Source organism: Aptenodytes patagonicus, chromosome 1 (assembly GCF_965638725.1).
Source record: "Aptenodytes patagonicus chromosome 1, bAptPat1.pri.cur, whole genome shotgun sequence".
NCBI lineage: Eukaryota > Metazoa > Chordata > Aves > Sphenisciformes > Spheniscidae > Aptenodytes > Aptenodytes patagonicus.
The window spans coordinates 200,106,961-200,128,118 of NC_134949.1; the positions used below are offsets into that span (position 1 = coordinate 200,106,961).

The following is a 21,158-nucleotide window of genomic DNA, read 5'->3' on the forward strand; positions in this document are numbered from 1 at the left end:
CTCCACAGTTCTGAGGTCGGCAGGGTTATGTCACTCAGATTGTTTGCGTTGTGAACTCCTTACTTAGTAGTGCTCTAATTACCTGAGAATTTAACTATGCTTTTGCTGTTAAATATACCAAGACGGTGTCATGCAACACAGCTGAGAGCTAGCTTTAATATCAAAACGTGGTCCAGATTCACTTGTACTTTGTTGTAACTCTCAAATAGTTTCAATGATCTCAACTTTTTCACAAGGACGAATTCAGGACAGAATCTTGTAGCTTAGTGTTTTAATGTCTGAACTACAAAGCATTTAAATTCATGTCCTTAACGATATGCCTATTTTGATTTTAACTGCAAGAAAGGTGTTTATTTTTAAAAGGTATTTGTAGTATTTGAACTTCCTTTTAAGCTAGACACTTTCAATGCAGTGTGATGTTTTTCCTTCCCTCCCCATTCATTGAATGGACCTTCATTCATTTCTTCTCTACATCTGTATTTCAGATTAAATCATATTTAGCAACATCAAAACATTTCAGTAAGTAGTAGGACTTGTTTGTCTTCTCCCATCTTTTTCTTTCACCTCTGTGTAACCAAGCTGGATTCAGTGGAGCTGGTCCTGACAGGTAAATCAGGCCCATTCCAACTATGTAATGACTCTTGACTCGTGCATTTAACTGAACTTGGGACCTTGCAAAGCTACTTAAAAATGGAAGTGGCTCAACCTGAGCTTCGGTATATCACAGCACACGGCATGCTGATAAGCATAATTTGCCTGAGTAACAATCAGGGATGGAAGACTATCTAAAGCAAACTGGAGTTACATCAAGAACCTTGAGTGGGATTGGTGTGACCAAATATAGATGTCAACAATGCAAATTTCTACATCTCATGCAATTGTCTATACTCTCTCTGTAAACAGGCACTCCTAGAACAAGTTTCATTGCATCTTAAGGTATATGTCTAAAGTAGCTGAGATGCACTGTGTCTGCAGTGCCTGTTTTTCTTTAGTGGGTATAAGGAGAGCTTATGGTGACTAGGTTAGGTGTAGACATCAAAAATACCTGTATAATCACATTATATTCCTTTCTGTGACTTGTATTCTCTTCTACTCTTTCTTGATTCTGTTTTACTATTCTAGCTTGTTGCATTTTCTGTGGGAGCGTTATGTCATCTATATGTTAGAAATATCATATAGTGTATGAAATTCCTAAATCCTGAACAATGCTTAAAAAGAATAACATTTCTGTGCAGTACTTACTTGGAAGATTCAATTATTGTCTTATGAGACAGTCCACATTTATTCACTCTGGGTGAAGTTGCTCTGTTTTGAGGGCCAGCCAACAGACCCTGAACACAAGAGGAAATTTCAACCTGGAACCAAGTTAAACCCTGGTCTTCTTAAAGAGACCCTTAGTCCTGCAAGTTTGTATATGGCTATAAGTTACCCATAAGCCCACTGAGTTTCTGTTCAAATGAATAAAACTACATACTTCTAGCGCTTATGCAGTGAATATTGGCATTTTCTAATACGAAAATGAAGTCCCTTTTTCTTTGGCTCTAAAGCCTCCTGTCTTTCTTGAGAATCCCCACTATAGAGTCACCTTCTGTTTTCTAGCTTACTGTGCCATAAATGAAACAAATCAGGAGCTGGGCAGGTTGTGAGTTGATACTTTTTCTCCATATTTTTTCATCACATCCATTGCTCTTTGATGGGAGACTTCACAAACCAGAAGAGGGCCAGCCTTCCCTTGTAGGACAGAGGTAAAAAGGACAAATATGGAGGGAGTTTTGCCAAGTCTGATTTTAAAGTATAAAGGCTTTCCATGGGCTTTTTCTATAGCCTGTGAAGAAAGAGAGCTTTATCCCAGAGGATCAATTAACGTTACCTTCTGCTCTTAAATCATCCTTTTCAAATTTACATTAGAGAGAGAAGTCTGGAACTGAAGGATCATACTGTGTTACTTTCTTAGGGTAACAACTTGTACTAGCAGAGAGCTTGACTGGACATCGGTCTAGACCTGAGGCACTGTTGTGACTGTCCCTCTCTCTTTCAAGTGCAGCATGTCCAACATGACAGCCCTTCCTTCCTGTCCTCCCTGAACATGTAATGGTCTTAATCTGGAGACTGAAGGGAGGTCAGGTTCAGATCTGTGCTCTGTTTCCAGCCCTTCTGTAGCTAAACAATGCTGAATAAGTGCTAAGTACTCACCAGGAAAAGCCGGAGAGAATTTACCAACATATTGATTTAAGTGTCTTTTCTTTCTTTTCTTTCTTTCCTTCTTTCTAATAGTGGAAACTCCACCCCCACCTTACCATGCAAGAGATCCTCCAGGAAACCACAATGGGCGGTCAATGGATGCAATAGCTGAAAGTCAACTAGTGCTGTCTTTGCCCAATGGAGGTAAATCTGCCGATGGAGAAGCTGCAAGTAAATAACCATTTGTACTATTCTTCAAAGAAAAACTATTAAGCAAAAAAAATTGTTACTTGAACAAGAAGGTTCAGTGTTCTGTAGTAATAGGTTTCAGACAGTTTTACAGTAAAGCTGTGTACTAGACCCATCCATTAGCTAGCAGAATAGGTTGATTTAAGAATTCAGTGAATTATGTGTGAAGTTACAGCGTTTAGACCTTATTTGCATCCATGGACTGTTACATTTAGAAAGCTGTTAATGAAAGCAAACACTGTTATCTACGTTGTAAAGACAAAGATATCAAATCAAGAATGGTGAGGCAATATAACACAAAAGAGCACTATCAATATCAGAACTGATTTCTTTATCACCTTCAGTTCTGGGTTTCAAGTACTTTAAAGCCTTGTGGTTGGGATCTTTCTTACTGCCATCTTTGTATTAATGTTAGATTACTGGCTGGCTAGAAAAGAAAAGGACATATTCTAGTGAAGTACAAAGAGATTTTTACAGAAGGCCAAACTCTTTGTCCTCATATAAGAACGCTTTAGTGGGAGAGGGCGTGGGTGGTCAGACTAGAAGGGATTGGGATCCTTCTCGCTCCCCTGAAAGCAACTTCATGACCTCTCCAGCATGGTCTCTGCTACCTCCAGACTTGTAGTGGCAGGTGATGCCTCCACCATTCGAAGCCCATTGCTGCAGAGCAGCAAGGGGAAGTGGAGTTCCTCTACTGGGTTTTCCTTTGGCTTCTTGCTACTGCAAAGGAAAAATCACCATTGTTCTTTTAGTCCAGCATATTGTAGTCCTAAACAAATGTCCGTTATGGCATGAGGACTGAACACTGTGCGCACACATGCACATTAAAAAAGTAATGCAAGCCTTCTGAAACAGTGAGGAACATGAGTTCCTCACATGAGGAACATGTGAGTATCACAGAACTGCAGCAGAAGGAAGATGAAGTTATGGATGGGTACACAGAATGGCCAGATAATGACTAGTTATCAGACACGAATACTTTTAAATAAATTGTCGAGATACTTTAATCTCTTCACCATAGTTTACCATCCGTGATCACTGCCCTAGTGAATATTAGTTGGAAGTTTATTAGAGGTTATGCACAGAGGTGCTCTGGGGGCAGGGGGTCTCACATGCCTGTGGTGGGCAGGCAGGATAAGGTTTCCCACTAATTCCTGTAGGACAAATGAGGATCAGAGATTCTGTTACATTTTTGAGTCTTTCTCTGTCTCTGAGTTAGAAAACCTGGGTAGGGGTAGGTCCAAAAGAAATGACCTTGCTGACATTTCTGTTTACGGTGCCACATGGAAGCAAAAAGCCCCAAAGCATGCAGAAAATTAGGGGCAGTGATTGATTACTTCTGAACTTAAGAGTATGGTATTAGGCTGAAGGCTTGGCTCAGTTTTGACTTGCTTTGAGCCCATCTGTCATCCCTAGCTCCTGCTAGTGTGCAGAGCAGATGTGTCCCTTACTATTTTCAGTGTAGAGATTGGGCCCCGGTTCAGCAAGGAATGTCAGCATGTGCTTAATTTAATGCAGTGGAGTTATCACTTTTAAGAACAAGTGGGACTCCTCAGAGGCTTAGAGTTAAGCTGGTGTACCAGCCCTTTGCATGTTTGGGGCTTCAGTCATAAAATTAAGAAGAAACAGAAGCTACTATTGAGATAAAGCCTGACATAAGTGACTGCTTAGATGAAGAGCTGGGGGGGTGGGAGTGGGAGGGAGGGAGGGAGGAAAGAAAATAGAGAATGATTGTTTAAAAAAAATTACTGAGACCTGAGCAGCTGATTAATTTTATTTCCTACAGACTTTCGGCCTGTTTGCTATGAGGAACCCCAACATTGGTGCTCAGTTGCCTACTATGAACTCAACAACCGGGTAGGGGAGACTTTCCAGGCTTCTTCTCGAAGTATCCTTATAGACGGATTTACAGATCCCTCAAATAACAAAAACAGGTTCTGCCTAGGACTGCTCTCAAATGTAAACCGCAACTCTACTATAGAAAACACCAGGAGACACATAGGAAAAGGTAAGAGGAAATCCCTTCTCGTTGGGAATATTCAGAGCTTGAAAGAACCGTGCATTGCATTAACAAACCTAGCTGATTTGTCAGATGTGCTTGTCTTAAAACCAAAGCTCTGAGATTACTTCTGAAATAGAAGAAAAGCAGCTGATTCTTTTCTGACTGGATAACAATCAGCAGGGTAGCTCCTTACAAAAGCTATTGACTTGGCCAGCAAAGAGAAAAATGTTGTTTATAGTTGTGTGTTCTAATTTAGCAGTATGTATTTTCATTTTATTTATTAGAGCTTCTGGCAACTGGGAATATTGCCATTGAAATGCCACTAAAAGGATAATTGCTGGTGCCTCAGGGCTGGTTATCCTACCACCAAATAACAAAGGGAGATGGATGAAACACTTAGGAGTTGAGTTATTTAGCTGAGGAACTCTACCAGAGTTGCCTTTGTAGCTTTTCCCCCCCTACCAGGCTGATTCCCTCCCTTGTCAACTTCTCGCCAGTAAAACTAAGTCTTGGATTCTCCCTCCAGCAGTTCTCCTTGTATGCACCACTTCTGGTGTACGTATACCCTGTGCACACAGGAGCATATGCTGCTGGTGACAAGTACGAGGAGACCACACCTGGACATGCGTGGCTGCACACGCTCCGTCCCAGCTCATTAGGGCTGTGTAGGGCCTGATATTCTCCCAGAGCTTACTGTTGTTTGTGGCAGTGAGTCAGAAGCCCTGTACCGGCCACTTCTCTGTGCAGATGAAAGTTTGCCTGTTCTGGTATATCCAGTCTAGACTCATTATCCTGCCAACCCAGCCTCTCACCAGTAGCTGCCTGGGAATATATTTCCCACTGGGCTAATTAACTCTAATTGTTCCACTCCTATTATCTTGTCAACCTCACCTCATTTCCCAGGCCTAGAGCAGTATTTTAATTGGCTCTTGATAGTCTGGTGTTGAATGACTGAATACGAGGAAGCTCAGAGATAAATGTGACATAGTTTTTACAAACAACAGTGAACCTGAAGGCTAGAGCAGGAGATGTTGTACTTAGCGCTTGCACTTTTCTCTGGAAGGGAAAGCACTGATGTTGCAGATGCACTGTGTGAAGCCAGTGTGATGCTACAAGTGTCTGTCATAGTAGTTTGTTGTGAGGGGTGGAAATGAGTTGTACATCTAGTTCTAACTTACTCAGAAAATAAAGCAAAGCTTCTCTATCAGCATAAGCTGTCAGAGGGGTGTAGATCAAAGCTGAGCCCGGCCCTAAAAGAAGAATGACAAAAGATCCCAGTCAAAGCTGTCGTTTGAGGATGTTACATCCTGTGACTTTCTGCCCCAAAAGAGGAAGAGACAGAACAGGAAGAAAATGAGGTAAATGCTAATGGTCCTCATCCATTCAAATCTGAAGATCTGTCTTCATTGATTAAAAGTCCTTTAAAGTCTTACACTAGGAATCTGCCCAAGGGAAGGGAGCAGGTTGCCCAGAGAGGAGCTTAGTATATCAGAGATCCTTAATTTTACTGCTCTTCCCTGTTTATGCAAATCTTAAAAAACCATGTTGGAGTGGAATAGAAGTGGCACCAGTACAGGCCTGCAGAAGAGCACAGAGCAGCTCCAAAAGTGTATAGTTCAAAGGCATGCTGGACAGATGAAAGCTACTGAAATGGATACAATTGTCACATGTTAACAGGAGAGAAAAAAGAGTGAGTAAACAAGATTAGCTCAGTAGGATAAGGATATGTGATTGAATTGTCATCTAGTGTATCAGTGTGAAATGGTTTCCTGGAAATACCACATCAAAGCTAAAAACAATCCAGAACACAATGCAACATCTACTAGCAATTGGACCTGTTTCAGCAGTCGGACTTCAAGGACAAAAAGAGGACTTCTGATCAGAGCGTCAAAAAGATGTGGATGCTTGGAGACTGATGAATTTCCAGTTTCTGCAGAGAGCAATGAAATCCCACTAAAACATACAGACCCTTGATTTGGTCTTCTACAAATATGTATTCAGCTGCTTGGCTTCCTTGTGGGTGCTTGTCTCTGGTGAATGAATACCAGAAGAATAGAAATACGTACTGACATTTCATTACTGCTGTATTTATTACTTTTAAAAAGTCCACAAGGAAAAAGGAAATTGTAGCCTCTGCTTTCAGAAGTGACTTCGGTGGTTTTGTTATTATAGTACACAGTTTGGGCAATGCCTTTGAAAGCATTCATTTTTTTCAGAAGTTGGGTTACTCAGTATACTCCGAAAATCCAGCCTTTAAAATTTTTCACCTTAGCACCTGGAAGTGTGGTCAACCTAAATCAGTAGCCACACCTGAGGATTTGAAATGTGGTGAACATTTATGTCCTTATTCTTCTCTCCCTACCCTGTGTTCATAGAATCATAGAATCATTAAAGTTGGAAAAGACCTCTAAGATCATGGAGTCCAACCATCGACCCAACACCACCATGCCCGCTAAACCATGTCCCTAAACGCCTCATCTACACGTCTTTTAAAGACTTCCAGGGATGGTGACTCAACCACTTCCCTGGGCAGCCTGGTCCAATGTTTAACCACTCTTTCAGTACAGAAAGTTTTCCTCACGTCCAATCTAAACCTCCCCTGGCGCAACTTGAGGCCATTTCCTCTCATCCTATCGCTAGTTACTTGGGAGAAGAGACCGACACCCACCTCGCTACAACCTCCTTTCAGGTAGTTGTAGAGAGCGATAAGGTCTCCCCTCAGCCTCCTTTCCTCCAGGCTAAACAACCCCAGTTCCCTCAGCTTCTCCTCATAAGACTTGTTCTCCACACCCTTCACCAGCCTCGTTGCCCTTCTCTGGACACGCTCCAGCACCTCAATGTCCTTCTTGTAGTGAGGGGCCCAAAACTGAACACAGTATTCGAGGTGCGGCCTCACCAGTGCCAAGTACAGGGGCACGATCACTTCCCTACTCCTGCTGGCCACACTATTGCTGATACAGGCCAGGATGCCGCTGGCCTTCTTGGCCACCTGGGCACACTGCCGGCTCATGTTCAGCCGGCTGTCAACCAACACCCCCAGGTCCTTTTCCGACAGGCAGCTTTCCAGCCACTCTTCCCCAAGCCTGTAGCGCTGCATGGGGTTGTTGTGGCCGAAGTGCAGGACCCAGCACTTGGCCTTGTTGAATCTCATACAGTTGGCCTCAGCCCATCGATCCAGCCTGTCCAGGTCCCTCTGCAGAGCCTTCCTGCCCTCGAGCAGATCAACACTCCCGCCCAACTTGGTGTCGTCTGCAAACTTACTGAGGGAGCTCTCAATCCCCTCATCCAGATCATCGATAAAGATATTGAACAAGACTGGCCCCAAAACTGAGCCCTGGGGAACTCTGCTTGTGACTGGCCACCAACTGGATTGAACTCCATTCACCACAACTCCCTGGGCCCAGCCGTCCAGCCAGTTTTTGACCCAGCGCAGAGTACACCTGTCTAAGCCGTGAGCCGCCAGCTTCTCGAGGAGAATGCTGTGGGAGACAGTGTCAAAGGCCTTACTGAAGTCCAGGTAGACCACATCCACAGCCTTTCCCTGGTCCACTAGGCGGGTCACCTGGTCATAGAAGGAGATCAGGTTGGTCAAGCAGGACCTGCCTCTCATGAACCCGTGCTGGCTGGGCCTGATCCCCTGGTTGTCGTGCACATGCCTTGTGAGCGCCCTCAAGATGAACCGCTCCATAATCTTCCCCGGCACCGAGGTCAGGCTGACAGGCCTGTAGTTCCCCGGATCCTCCTTCCGGCCCTTCTTGTAGATGGGCATCACATTGGCAAGCTTCCAGTCATCTGGGACCTCCCCGGTTAGCCAGGACTGCTGATAAATGATGGAGAGCGGCTTGGCGAGCTCCTCCGCCAGCTCCCTCAGCACTCTCGGGTGGATCCCATCTGGCCCCATAGACTTGTGAGCGTCCAGGTGGCGTAGCAGGTCGTTAACTGCTTCCTCTTGGATTATGGGGGGGTTTATCCTGCTCGCCGTCCCTGTCTTCCAGCTCGGGGGGCTGAATACCCTGAGGATAACTGGTCTGACTGTTAAAGACTGAGGCAAAGAAAGCATTAAGCACCTCAGCCTTTTCCTCATCCTCGGTGACAATGTTCCCCCCTGCATCCAATAAAGGATGGAGATTCTCCTTGGCTCTCTTCATGTCATTAATATATTTGTAAAAACATTTTTTGTTGTCTCTAACGACAGTGACCAGATTGCGTTCTAGCTGGGCTTTTGCCTTTCTCATTTCCTCTCTGCACGACCTAATGAGATCCCTGTACTCTTCTTGAGTCGCCTGCCCCTTCTTCCACAAGTGGTAAACTCTCCTTTTTTTCCTGAGTCCCAGCAAGAGCTCCCCGTTCAGCCAGGCCGGTCGTCTTCCCTGCCCGTTCTTCTTACGGCACAATGGGACAGCCTGCTCCTGCGTCTTTAAGACTTCCTTCTTGAAGCATGTCCAGCCTTCCTGGACCCCTTTGCCCTTCAGGACCGTCTCCCAAGGGACTCTCTCAACCAGCGTCCTGAACAGGCCAAAGTCTGCCCTCTGGAAGTCCATGGTTGTGGTTTTGCTGGCCCCCCTCCTTACTTCACCGAGAATCGAGAATTCTATCATTTCATGGTTGCTAAGCCCAAGACGGCCTCCGACCACCACATCTCCCACCGGTCCTTCTCTGTTTGTAAACAGGAGGTCGAGCGAGGCACCTCCCCTGGTAGGCTCACTTACCAGCTGTGTCAGGAAGTTGTCTTCCACACACTCCAGGAACCTCCTAGACTGTTTCCTCTCTGCCGTGTTGTATTTCCAGCAGACGTCCGGGAAGTTGAAGTCCCCCACAAGAACAAGGGCTAGCAATTGACAGACTTCTGCCAGCCACTTGCAGAATACTTCATCCACCCCTTCATCCTGGTTGGGTGGTCTGTAACAGACTCCCAACAGGATATCTGCCTTGTTGGCCTAGTGTTGGCCTTGTTGGCCTAGAACAGTGTTGTCTGTTTATTTCAGCAAGTTATATGGACTCCATCAAGGTCAGCTAGGACCTTCGTGTTTTCAGTCCTTCCCTTTTATCCATCTTCCACAGAAGGGAAAGGAGACATAAGTCAAGTAATAGCAGTCACAGTGTGCAACACCCCATGATGTCTGGTGCAGTTGGACTGGAGCTGATGACGGGTCTAATGGAGCTGTCATCTCACCCGTGTTCCCAGTGCAATACTAGCATGTGCTCTGAGCCACACCCCCCGCCACTCACACCTAATTTGAGATCTCGTGGGTGCATAGAAGAAAAAGTTAAGTGATGGCTTGAAGACAGACTTTAAGGTTCCCGTCTGAGTCACCCTGGAAGTCTATGGGAGAGCATACTTTTCCCAGATTTTTTTCCTACTCAACCTACTTTTCCCTGAGCCTTTCCCAGTTCTGTTTAGAGTCTTTGTCCTAAGGATGTGCTGCTGCCCCTTGCTGTCATGACCACAGAATGACGAACAGACTGGGAATACATAACCAGTCTTTTTTGTATGGAAGACAACAGGAATAAAAGTAATTACAACTGAATTATTAAAGCATAGTTATCACTAGCTTTGCAGGCAGTCTGCTGAGACTCTGTGAACATGTGCATTTGTATGTAAGGGTTTGAATGACGTACCTGGGAATAGAGAGGAGGATTTTATTTTTATTTAGTGGTGGTTTTTATGAGAACAAAGAACTGAGTTCTTCCACCTCTCTTGGCCATGGGAGGGGTTCATCTCACCTAATCTAGCCATGGGAAGGGTGAATGTCTAGGCATCTTCACAGGGTGACTCGGCCCCCTTCAGGGTGTGGTTTTATGCTCACATTTAAGCAGTCTGGGTCCCCAGTGCCACGCTTGCACTGATGAAGATCTCACTGCAAATAAATCTTCTTTTGTTTTGTTTTGTTTGTTTTTAAGTTTATTAGCTGGTTCAGTTCCCCAATCTGGATGGCTGCCCAATCCCCAGCCATTGCTGCCAGCGTGAAAGCAGGTGTGGGAAGAAGCAGCAGGGGCAGGGAAAGAGAGAGCCTTTTCAGCACCTGCACAGACTTCCGTCAGTTTAAGCTGGCTGTGAGCCTGCACTCTGTAGCGGATGGAGTGAATCATCTGGTCACGGTGCCTCTCATGATCTATCAACTGGTGAACGCATCTACACAATCAGCTTACACAAGATCCCTAACTTTAAGGTTGCTGAATTGTGCTAAGATAAATTATCCTACCAATTTAGGTATATTTTCATGCAAGCAGACATCCTGGGAGGACCAGAGTCTTTGAATGGATAGAAATGCTTCCATCTTCATTTCCCCAAGGCATGGTAAAAATTTGAGGGTTAGTGTTGGTAAGTCACTCGGGCACTGAAAAGTCCAGAAGGAAGTCAGTCATTTTCTTGCTAAAGATCACTTTGAACAGGATCTGATGAGTAAGTCACGTCATGTAAATGCAAACACATGGTTCTGATGTGGTGGATAAAGCAAAATACAGAAAAGCTATTTTAAGTACACACCATGCTGTGTTTGAACTGCATGAGATAGGATCCTGCAGTAAAAAAATAGCGTGCAATGAAGTGGGTCTTGGTCAGCGTGCATATGCTCAACAGTGAAAATACATTTAGATGTGTAATGCATAACAGATTTGTCAGTTCTTTGACAGTTTTGATCCATGCTTTGTATATGGTTGACATATGTTTGATATTTATGTGTGTGTATATGTATGTGTATATATGTCTTGTCATAAAGTACTGTGCTGTTGGGTTAAAGAAGTAAACCAACCTTCACTGAGAAACAAAGAAGAACATCACGTGCCAAGACTTTTTTCTCCTAGACCAGTACCTTGAAATAGTGTTTATGACAATTTCCTCTTAATGTTGGTGGGTCCGTTCTACAGATATATGGATATGCACACAGTTCACTGTCTTTTGAAAGGCAATGTATAGTCACTGAGTGCCTGGAATGATCCTGGGCTTGTACGCCCACACCAGTAAAATAGTTAAAGAATTACTGGTATAAAGTGTGCTGTGAATAATGGAGAAATAATACACGTTATTTTTTCTTGTTCAAGGTGTTCATCTTTACTATGTCGGTGGGGAAGTTTATGCTGAATGTGTCAGTGACAGCAGTATTTTTGTGCAAAGCCGCAACTGTAACTACCAGCATGGTTTCCACCCAGCCACTGTCTGCAAGATCCCCAGTGGCTGCAGCCTCAAGATCTTCAACAACCAGCTCTTTGCCCAGCTGCTTGCCCAGTCAGTCAATCATGGTTTTGAAGTGGTGTATGAGCTGACCAAGATGTGTACTATTCGAATGAGCTTTGTTAAAGTAAGGATTCTTTGTTTTCTCTTGCATTTCTGAAAAGGCAAATCCTATCACTTGCTAGCTTTGGTGCAAAACTAGACCCCATCAAATCCTTCCCAAGTGGGGATTTGGACACCCCACTTGCAAATAGCAATTCAGACTGCCTGTTTTCCAGTATTGCCTTAAACTTCTAGGTGCTTAAAATCAGTAGCTTTTGTGGTCAACCTGGAAATTTTTTAGATTCCAAAAATTAGGTATTCCATAGGCTTTTTGTGCAAAATAAGCAGAGATTGAATGATGTTCCCCCATTAATTACATAAAGAGCTCAACTTACAGGGGCTTAGCAACGTGTAAATGTTGTAGCATATATCTTAGGCAGTTGTGATCTCTCCTATCGTTACTGGTTTGCAAGAGAGCTTGGTAGAGCCATAGATCTGAAAAGAATGTCCTTATGTCTCTAGACTAATTTACAGTCTCGGCATTACTATAGACTGGTATGTATGGTCTCAGTCAAGAAACACTGGGTCCTCCTTCAGCCCCCACTGAGCTTCCTGGGAACTGTTGTTGTTTGCCACCTGTCTGATCCCTGGCAAGAGATTGTCTTAATTTCTGATGACATTCACTCTGGTCAGCCACACTACCAGAAGGGCTTCTTGCAAGCAGAATACAAAACCCAGAAGAACATCTGACCTTCCCCCTGGTATTTGGAAGAGACAGGAGGCCAGCAAAGCCATTACTGTTTCCATGTCTTTCATCTCTGAACTTTGCAGTCTGACTTCTCTGTGTGCAATGTATCAGTCTTTGTGGGAGTTTCTTAAATCTTCTGAATGGCCTTTCACCAGAATGGGATCTTTTGACTCCTTTTAGCACTTAGGATTTACTTAGGTGCCTATTGTAGCATCTAAACCCCAGAGAATGGTATTTCAAGACTGTTTACAGATGTGCTAGACTGACTTCCTATAGTGCTGCTGGGGAGAGCTGACAGCAATGTTCAGCCTGCAGACTAGAGAAGTCACACCATTAGGAGCAAGTTGGTCCTGCTAGGTACCAGAAGAAGTGTCTTGAGTATGTCCCTTTGTCCTCCAGATTTGGTTCTATACAAATGACTGAATCAAACTGATTGAATTCACATCTAAGATACTACAAAACTGCTTGAGGCTGGAGTCCACTTCTCCTATGTTCTGCAAAGCAGATGAGTTGAGTCCCACGCAGCCTTCTGGTTCTGACTGTTTCCAGCCATCCTTGGGGACCCATCTCCTTAACTCTCTGAGAGCACTAAGAGTGCCCTGTAACTTTTCCCGAGTCCAAGCCAAAATCTCTCTGCCTGTGACCATACTGTTGCTTTTTTCTTGGGAAGGAACTGACATCTTGTTCACACGCAAGCATTAGGGGAAAAAAAGAAAGCAAGAAACCCAACAAACAGCATTTTCTTTAATGGAAGACATGAATGGGCATGTTGTTTGTAAAGGCAGTGTAGCCAGTTACGCAATATTTTCATTATCTCAGCAACTCGGGAGCAGTCTCTTTGATGTGTTATCTGCCTCTATGCCCAGCATGGCAGCAGAAACGGTTGTGTTGATGCACTAAATAATGCTGCTGCCATATTATCACCTTGCTTTGTTGAAACAATAGCAGCCACTATAGTGCCTCAGGCACCAGAAGACCAGTGCAAGGAGTTATTTTGAACCCTTTCCCATGACCTTCGGAAAATGGCTATGCAAATCTCATCTAGGTTCTTCCTTCCTGGCATGTAAAAACCCTTTCCTGTACTCAGTCTTCTCAAATTATTTCTCTCCCAAAATGTGAGCCCCAGTGTGTTCAGTCTGGGGATAGGAATGCCCCTGAGTGTTAGGTATGTAGTGCACAGAGGAGCATGTTGTCTGTCAGAGCCACACACCAAGAGCCCCCAGGTGCAGGGCAGTCCTTTGGCTTCTCCCCTATTTGTGACCAGATGCTGCTGGTCCACAAGGGCAAGCAGAGCCAAAGGACTGGAGACCTGCCTCCTACACCACCAGTGCTTGAGCTACCAGCTGGGAGACAGAGATGGGTAGGGACCAAGACGTGAGAAACTTGCCAGGACTGTATCCTCTTCTGGAGGCTGGACATGGGACAGAGGGAGGTGAAGGTCCTGTCCCCTCTGATACCCTCCGTGTGTCCACAGAGCAGCTGGGAGGAGCTCAACCCTCAGGCAAACGTGAGTGTATCATCAGTGAGAACAGAGAGCAATTTTCATCCACTGAGCGCTGCTGATAACCAAAGCAGGATGGCTGTTGTCCCCTCTCCACAGATGAGACAGCTGAAACACAAAGTGGAGAGACGCAGAGTTTCTCCAAGCCAAGGTCTGAACCCAGTGCCCTCCCTCCCACATTTCCCCAGGTCTTGGGGCTAAGGGGACGACCCAGCACACTTGGCCGTGCTCCCCAGCACGAGGCAGCTCAGTGCTCTGGGATGTGGCTGGACCCTGGGCCGGAGAGAGCTGTTGCCCACAGGAGGTGGGAAGGGCTGGCAGGAGCAGCAGGGCCCCTCGGCTGATCTCCCCCATGCCAGAAGGTGCATTTCTGGTCTCCTTGTGAGGGTATCGGTATCCTCTTCCCACCATCTGCTCAAAACACCACCACAGCTTTGCAAGTTGTTGTCATTTTATTCCCTCATTAAGAGACCTCCACCTCTGTGTTCATTTCAGCCACGAGGAGGCTACCTGCAGCCCAAGAGAGATGTACGGGAGGCACAGGGGCTCCTGCCCTCCTGGCATTTCCCCTGCTGGGAGCTCCAGCCGGCAGCCTGAGGCAGCAGCCCTGTGTGTGGGAGTTGCCAGCAGAGGGAGATGGCCAGCCACCTGCACGCGCTGCCAGACGCCTCCAAATCGGGCAGGTTGCGCTTGCAACCTGTAATTCCTATTCCTCCGGATTTTCCATCCTACCAGTCAGCAGAGGTGCACCAACTCCTCTGACACTTGCCCTTCTGGCCGTTTATCTTCACTGCAGCTGAGTACTTAAGACTTCACAAACCCAGAAGCTTGACTGCACTGATTTAAAGAGTGGCATTTTTTGCCAGCGTTTCCAGAACATAAATCTGAGGTGCCTGTGAACACACACCCTTTCTAGCCTGGTAAATGCTCTGCAGGTCAGAAAAATGGTGCCTGATTAAAAGTAGTCTTTGAGCTTTGGTGGGTCCATATCTTACTCTTCTGCTTTCTTCACCCTTTTTTTCATTAAGAAGCAATAGATTTTATCCAGACCACTTACTATGGCATCTAGTTTTGGTATTGATCCTAGTTTTGCAGCTGATCATCTAGAGAAGTGGGTTCTAGCAGCCTCAGTTGTCTGAGTTGTTCAGCACTCTACAATTTCGGTACCTTTGGCAGGCATCAATCTTAACATACCTCCATGTGTTGTGGTTTAACCTCAGTTGGCAGCTGAGCACCACACAGCCGCTCGCTCACTCCCCCCCCCCCGACCCCGGTGGGATGGGGGAGAGAATCAGAAGAGTAAAAGTGAGAAAACTTGTGGGTTGAGATAAAAACAGTTTAATAATTGAAATAGAATGTTATAATAATAATAATAATAATAATAATAATAATAATAATAATACACAAAGCAAGTGATGCACAATGCAATTGCTCACCACCCGCTGACCGATGCCAGCCAGTCCCCAAGCAGTGGCCCCCCCGGCCAGCTTTCCCCCAGTTTATGTACTGAGCATGACGTCACATGGTATGGAATATCCCTTTGGCCAATTTGGGTCAGCTGTCCTGGCTGTGCCCCCTCCCAGCTTCTTGTGCACCTCCAGCCTTCTCAGTCGATAGAGCATGGGAAGATGAAAAGTCCTTGACTGGTGTAAGCACTGCTTAGCAACAACTAAAACATCGGTGTGTTATCAACATTATTTTCCTCCTAAATCCAAAACACAGCACTGTACCAGCTACTAGGAAGAAAATTAACTCCATGCCAGCTGAAACCAGGACACCATGTCCTATTTTCATGACAAGAATATCAGCCTGCCTGACTAGCATAATGATAGGTAAGGCTCAGGTTCTCTGATCAGCGGCCCACAAATGAATAGCCTCATCCTGCAGTGGGACTGCGTTTTGCACGTTGCCCTATGGAAATCCAAGTTCAGTTCTGGCAGTGAGACAGCCAGTTAGCTGTGAGACTTTGGGCTGTGACGTGGATGGCTTGTGTTGCTCTGAAATCAGGCTGCCTGCTTAACAAGCAGACACTGTGCCCGCTTGAGGCACGACGACTTCTGGTTCTCTTTTCTCCATGCCAGCACCACATCCCCATCTTCCGTCAGATGCTCCATATCCCATATCTCCCCAAAAGAGCTAGAGAAATTACTGCGGGACTTATCACAGCAGACAGCTGGGAACTCCCGTGGGAAAAGAGGACATGTTCAAGGATAGAAAACCCATGGAAAGTGTTTATACATAGGTTAAGTTTAAGGTAAAGGGGACATGAGGAACCTTGCTGGAAGTTTCCAGAGGTTCAGATAAATACCTAGAACTTCTAGAGTCTCAGACTCGTAGGATGCATCTCTACCAATAAATGAAGCAGTGCCCAAGATCATTCCCAGTTCCTGTTAAAGTGTTATGACAGGGCCTGGCCTGCTTTTCGTCTGTGCCAGACAGAAGTCTGGCAGACTTTCCTGGGCACGTCTCTGGGGTGCGAACAGCAGGGGCCATTCCCCATGGGCTGTTTGCAGGCAGCCAAGCTTGGAAACAGGCCTTTCCATGACAGTTGATCTCAGCACCTGGAATTGTGACTGAGCATTTTTAATTTAATAGTATAGAGTCCCTGATAACTATGATAACAATGACCTTAAAAAGGAGCAAAGTTTCTACAGAAAATTATCCCTAGGACAAAGCATTAAATCTTGGGAACTTGGGTGATGGACTACATGTAGTTGTGTTAGACTGTCAGCACTGGAGTTGTGATTCCATGTTTGTTTTTTTTTTTAAAAACTCACTTTTTGGTCCTTTGATGCTTTTATAGGGCTGGGGAGCAGAGTATCATCGCCAGGATGTTACAAGCACACCCTGCTGGATTGAGATCCACCTGCATGGACCGTTGCAATGGCTGGATAAGGTGCTGACACAGATGGGCTCACCTCATAACCCCATCTCCTCAGTCTCTTAAGGATCATCTCTAGAATTCCCTTAGGGTGGATGCTATTGCAGGCAGTGGCTTATAGGATTTCCAGTGAACAGAAGCTTCTATATGTAGATGTATGTAGATGTAAATATATCTATACATAGTCTACTCTCCTTTTTTTTTTTTCATGCTACGTTTTGTGGTTTCTAGTTACTCTGATGCCAGTACAATAAGTTTAGAAATTCAGGTATAGCGTGTCTGTTCTCTAGTACAAAATAAGCCAAATTCCTGCAAAAGTGTCAAACATTTCCTGTGAGCATCTTCATTCCCCAGCCAAGCCAGTAAACGGTGCGAATTCTCAGCACTTTCATGTGGATTCAGAAACCTGGCTGTAGCTGTTCCTAGTAGGTGAAATTCACCCCTCGGCAGGCAACCAAAGTCAGATCTCTGCACCGTTTATATCCATTTTACATCCTAATTTCAGGTCTAAAAGAGGACCTTAGGTGGTGCCCAGGACTTATGCATAGAGATGACTTTTATCCAGTGAACTGAAGGACTAAACTGCAATTCCAGTCTGTCTCCCTACTGCAAAGCATGATGGGACAACAGATCCTCTGAGGAGCTGAGGCACCCCTGTCTCCCCTAGGATTTGGCAGGAGGAGAGAGCCCTCGGGACACGTTCAGCACTGGAGCCTTATCAGAGCATTCTGGACACATCCGAGTAGTCTGATGCTGTTAACACAGTAGCGTACGGTACTGCTGCACTGAAAAGCAACAAGCTCCTAAGAAAAAAAAAAAGGAAAATTTGAAATATATGCCTATAAGTTTAAAAACTAATTAACTTCCAGTGCTTTTTTGCAAAGTACATGCATACTTGCATATGTATCTGGCATGTAAACTGAATCCTATCCATTATACAGTATTGATGTAGTTTGTTTTAAAGTTAGGACTGTCTGTAGTTAGACTACTGTGCTGATATCAAGGGTACGTCTAAAAGGGACTTGAACTGTGATTCAGAAAAGGGAAATGAAGTGTGCATTGAAGAACCAAATAATTACTTTATCATTCATTTTGGGATAGTCTTTGTACTGGGAACAGGAAGCCTCACGCTCACAGGATGCAATGAGAAGGAGGTGGGAGTCAGCCACATCCATCCCCTGTGCTGGGCCGGTCCTCGGGATCTGACTGCAACGCTCAGGTTTGACAGAGAGAGCTTCCCTGCCGGTCACTTCGTACATCCCCATGGATGGTTCCTCATCTTAGATACAGGCTTCATCATTTGCAGTGCTTTTGCCTCGCCTGTAGAGGATGGTGAGGCAGTGTAAGCCATGAACAAGCAAAGAGTGAATCTATGTGCAGAACCTTTTTTTAAAAGCTCCTTGTCTGTGGTCCTTCTGTAAGCAGGGAAATCTATCGCCCATACTCTCATCCACAGAGCCAGCCTTACAAAATGCTGTTCACTTGGTAACCTTTTCTGAGGAGGCATGTGAAACTCTTACTACATTTTGATGGTCCCCATTACCTTGCTGAAAGGGTAAAGGATTATTTCTTTCCAGGCATAACAGTCCACTGAAAATTGTTTTGCTTTAGGGGTCAGAAAGAGTGGTAACTTCTCCAATCTCATTCCTCCTTAGAACACACCAGAAGTATCCTGCGGGGGAAAAAAAAAAGTTTTACAGAATATTTCTTTTCTTCTCACACAATATCTGGTGCTACACATTTTACTGCATAATTAGAAGAGGATGCCTGATATCTTCAGCTACATCAGCTACATCACATATGCAAATCAAATAACATTCACTGGAAAGACTTTCCATGTGTTTTAGATGCTATGTAATACCTGTTACAGGGTGGTAATTATGAATGGAGCAGAAGAATCGGTAAACTAGCAGGGTTACTTCATTTGAATGCATCTTCAGCTGCCTGCAGAATTTGTCGGGCACAGAAGGATAAATTATTGTTAAGTTTGAGCAGTAATAGCAAGTTGTATAGGAAATTTGTAAATGCAAAGAACCCTATTCTGTCACCATTTGATGTCAGCAGTGTCACTGTGGGATAGGAAAAGCTTTACAGTCTCCTGCAGCAATGCAATCCAATAATAATGTTACACAGAAATTGCAGGCGTGCCATTTACTGTTTAGCAGACTTGAGAGAGAGCAGTTTGGAAAAAGACATTTTCCTCAGCTTCCTCTGTCATCAGTGTCACTGTACTGAGGTACTGGTAACACGGTTTTTAGCATGTTTATTGCACCCTTTCTCCAGTAATTTCTCTGTGCTTTTCATGTTGCTCATCCCTTTGCTTTCTTAGCAGCTAAGGACAGAGAAAATCACCTCTCCTGTCCAGGATCTAGCTCTGTCCTTTATCCTAGATTGTTCCTTGCTTTTTAGGCTGAAACCTCCTTCCCTCCTAATATAGAGAGAAGCCTAGGGGCTGCTTTTAGACACTCCCAGCATTGTCATCTTCCTCGCAGAGAGAAAAGGGGGACGTTCTGAGGTGCATCTGCTCTTGGGCAGCTCCAGAACCCAGTTTCCTGCTGATGCTGCAGAGGAAAATTGGATGGTCAGTGAAGAGAAGCAGGTTCTTCTGGGCCATCTTTCGTTTCATCATAGGGCAGGAATTTCAAGTAGGTAAAATACACTGTACTCTGAGCATGCTTATGTCATCCCATTGAGTATAAGGGGAACTCAGGGTCACTAGCTCAAATGTGGACTGCTACATTGGACATATCTAAAAGTAGGTGAGGTGGGCCCTAGGGAAGATGTGGTGGCTTTCCCAGCCTAGTAATGGTGCTTGCTCAGTAAGTGTCTGTGTTGTTTAAATGGAAGTTGGTAAATTCAGAGCAGTTTTTCCTTGTCTGTATGTCTACTTTTACAGTAATCCTCATACAAATAAGATTTGGCTTCAATGCAGTCCACAGGCATCTCATTAAAGGTAGTCACCTTAATACTCCCTTACTAGTAAATAAAGAGGCATTTCTAGAGTATGATTCTCCTGACCTGTTTAAAAGGTCTGCCTTAGGATGAGATGAGTTTCAGCAAATTTAACTATTTGCTGAAAGTTTGATCGAAGCACCTGATTCTGGGCAATCAAAGCCAACAGCCATCTCAGAGTTGTTAGCATTTGGGATGGCTGGTATCGCTGTGTGAACTCTTTCCTATTTTGATGACCTCTAGGGGCTTAGTCCACTGTATGAGATGCTGTGCAAACACACAGCAGCGGATAGCTCCTTCCCAAGAGAAGGGAAGAGCTCACATCATGAGGGAGAAGTGGTAACAGTGGACGAGGCAAACAAGTAAATGGGAAGATGATTCCTGCCCAGATGCGGTGATAAAAAGTAAGGCCAATAAACCATTTATTTCCCTTTCTTTTTGAACAAAGTCTCTCTTACAGGCTTCTCTACTATGTGATTTGAGATCAATTAAAAATTCAGGTTTCTCATAATTTACAGCAATGTAACTTTGTATCTCACTTTAATGTCTCCCCATTTTGGAAGGAGATATTTTCTGCTGAAAGGTCTTCATGAACCTGTCAACCTGTAGTCAATTTAAAGCCTTTAAATGCAGTCATTAATACTCAAGCTTTGGAGATAGGGTTCCTGAGAGATTTAAAACCACTTACAGCGAGACTACTTAGTCGAAGGCAGGGTTTTTTAAATGTTTTTTTTGAGCCATCAACAATTCAAACCCTCTTGAAAGTTTCTGTGGAGAAGTACCATGCATCAGCAGGCCGTGGTGGGAGTTTTGTCAGGCAGTGGCATAAAGCACATTCATCATGGTACGTAGACCACTTGTTTTCCTGTTAAGTAGCCGAGAGAAGAATACTGCTAAACTGCTGCCAGTTCTTCAGCACCAGCATTAATGTGCCATTTGCATCCAGAGGTGACAGAAGCAAATCTGGCATGCTGACTGCATGGAGCCATCCCGTGGCACTGCTGCTCTGATGGCTCAGTCCCATAACCTTGCACTGTAACAGCTGATCAGGTACGGTATAGCAATGGCTGTAGCATCCAGAAGTGCAGCACGTGCTTTGCCTCCCCATCAGAGGCTGTGCCACAAGCATCTTTTCTCCTCATGAGTATTTCATGTTTTGCTGCACTCAGTCAGAAGGATAATGTATCAGCAACACGAAGGGGAACTGTGGCCCCAAGTAACGTCAACTGGAGTTGAGGAAATTCCTTCCGTGTCTCCAGCAGGTACTGTGTCAAGACTTTTACTGCCCTGAGCAGCCTTCTCCGAGTGGTCCCTGCCTTGTGCAGGGTGTCAGACTTGATGCCCTGCAGAGATCCCTTCCAATTTACATTATTCTGTGGGTCTGTGCAGAGATTCAATGATAACTGGCCACCACAGGCAGGAGCTCTCCGT

The 21,158-nt window shown here is 44.8% G+C and overlaps 1 protein-coding gene across 3 annotated transcripts in view; it reads left to right on the forward strand.

The window, feature by feature from the left end:
- Window positions 1-20,226, forward strand: part of SMAD9 (SMAD family member 9) — a 42,829-nt gene extending 22,603 nt beyond the window's left edge. For 2 of the 3 annotated variants that reach the window (XM_076364240.1, XM_076364241.1), the window contains exons 4-7: window positions 2,275-2,412; window positions 4,217-4,438; window positions 11,474-11,730; window positions 16,698-20,226. In XM_076364240.1, coding sequence (XP_076220355.1) covers window positions 2,275-2,412; window positions 4,217-4,438; window positions 11,474-11,730; window positions 16,698-16,841 — 761 coding nt within the window. In that variant the 3' untranslated portion in view covers window positions 16,842-20,226. The remainder of the gene's footprint in view (window positions 1-2,274; window positions 2,413-4,216; window positions 4,439-11,473; window positions 11,731-16,697) is intronic. The other variant, XM_076364242.1, reaches the window with a different exon arrangement.
- The last annotated feature ends 932 nt before the right edge of the window (window positions 20,227-21,158 follow it).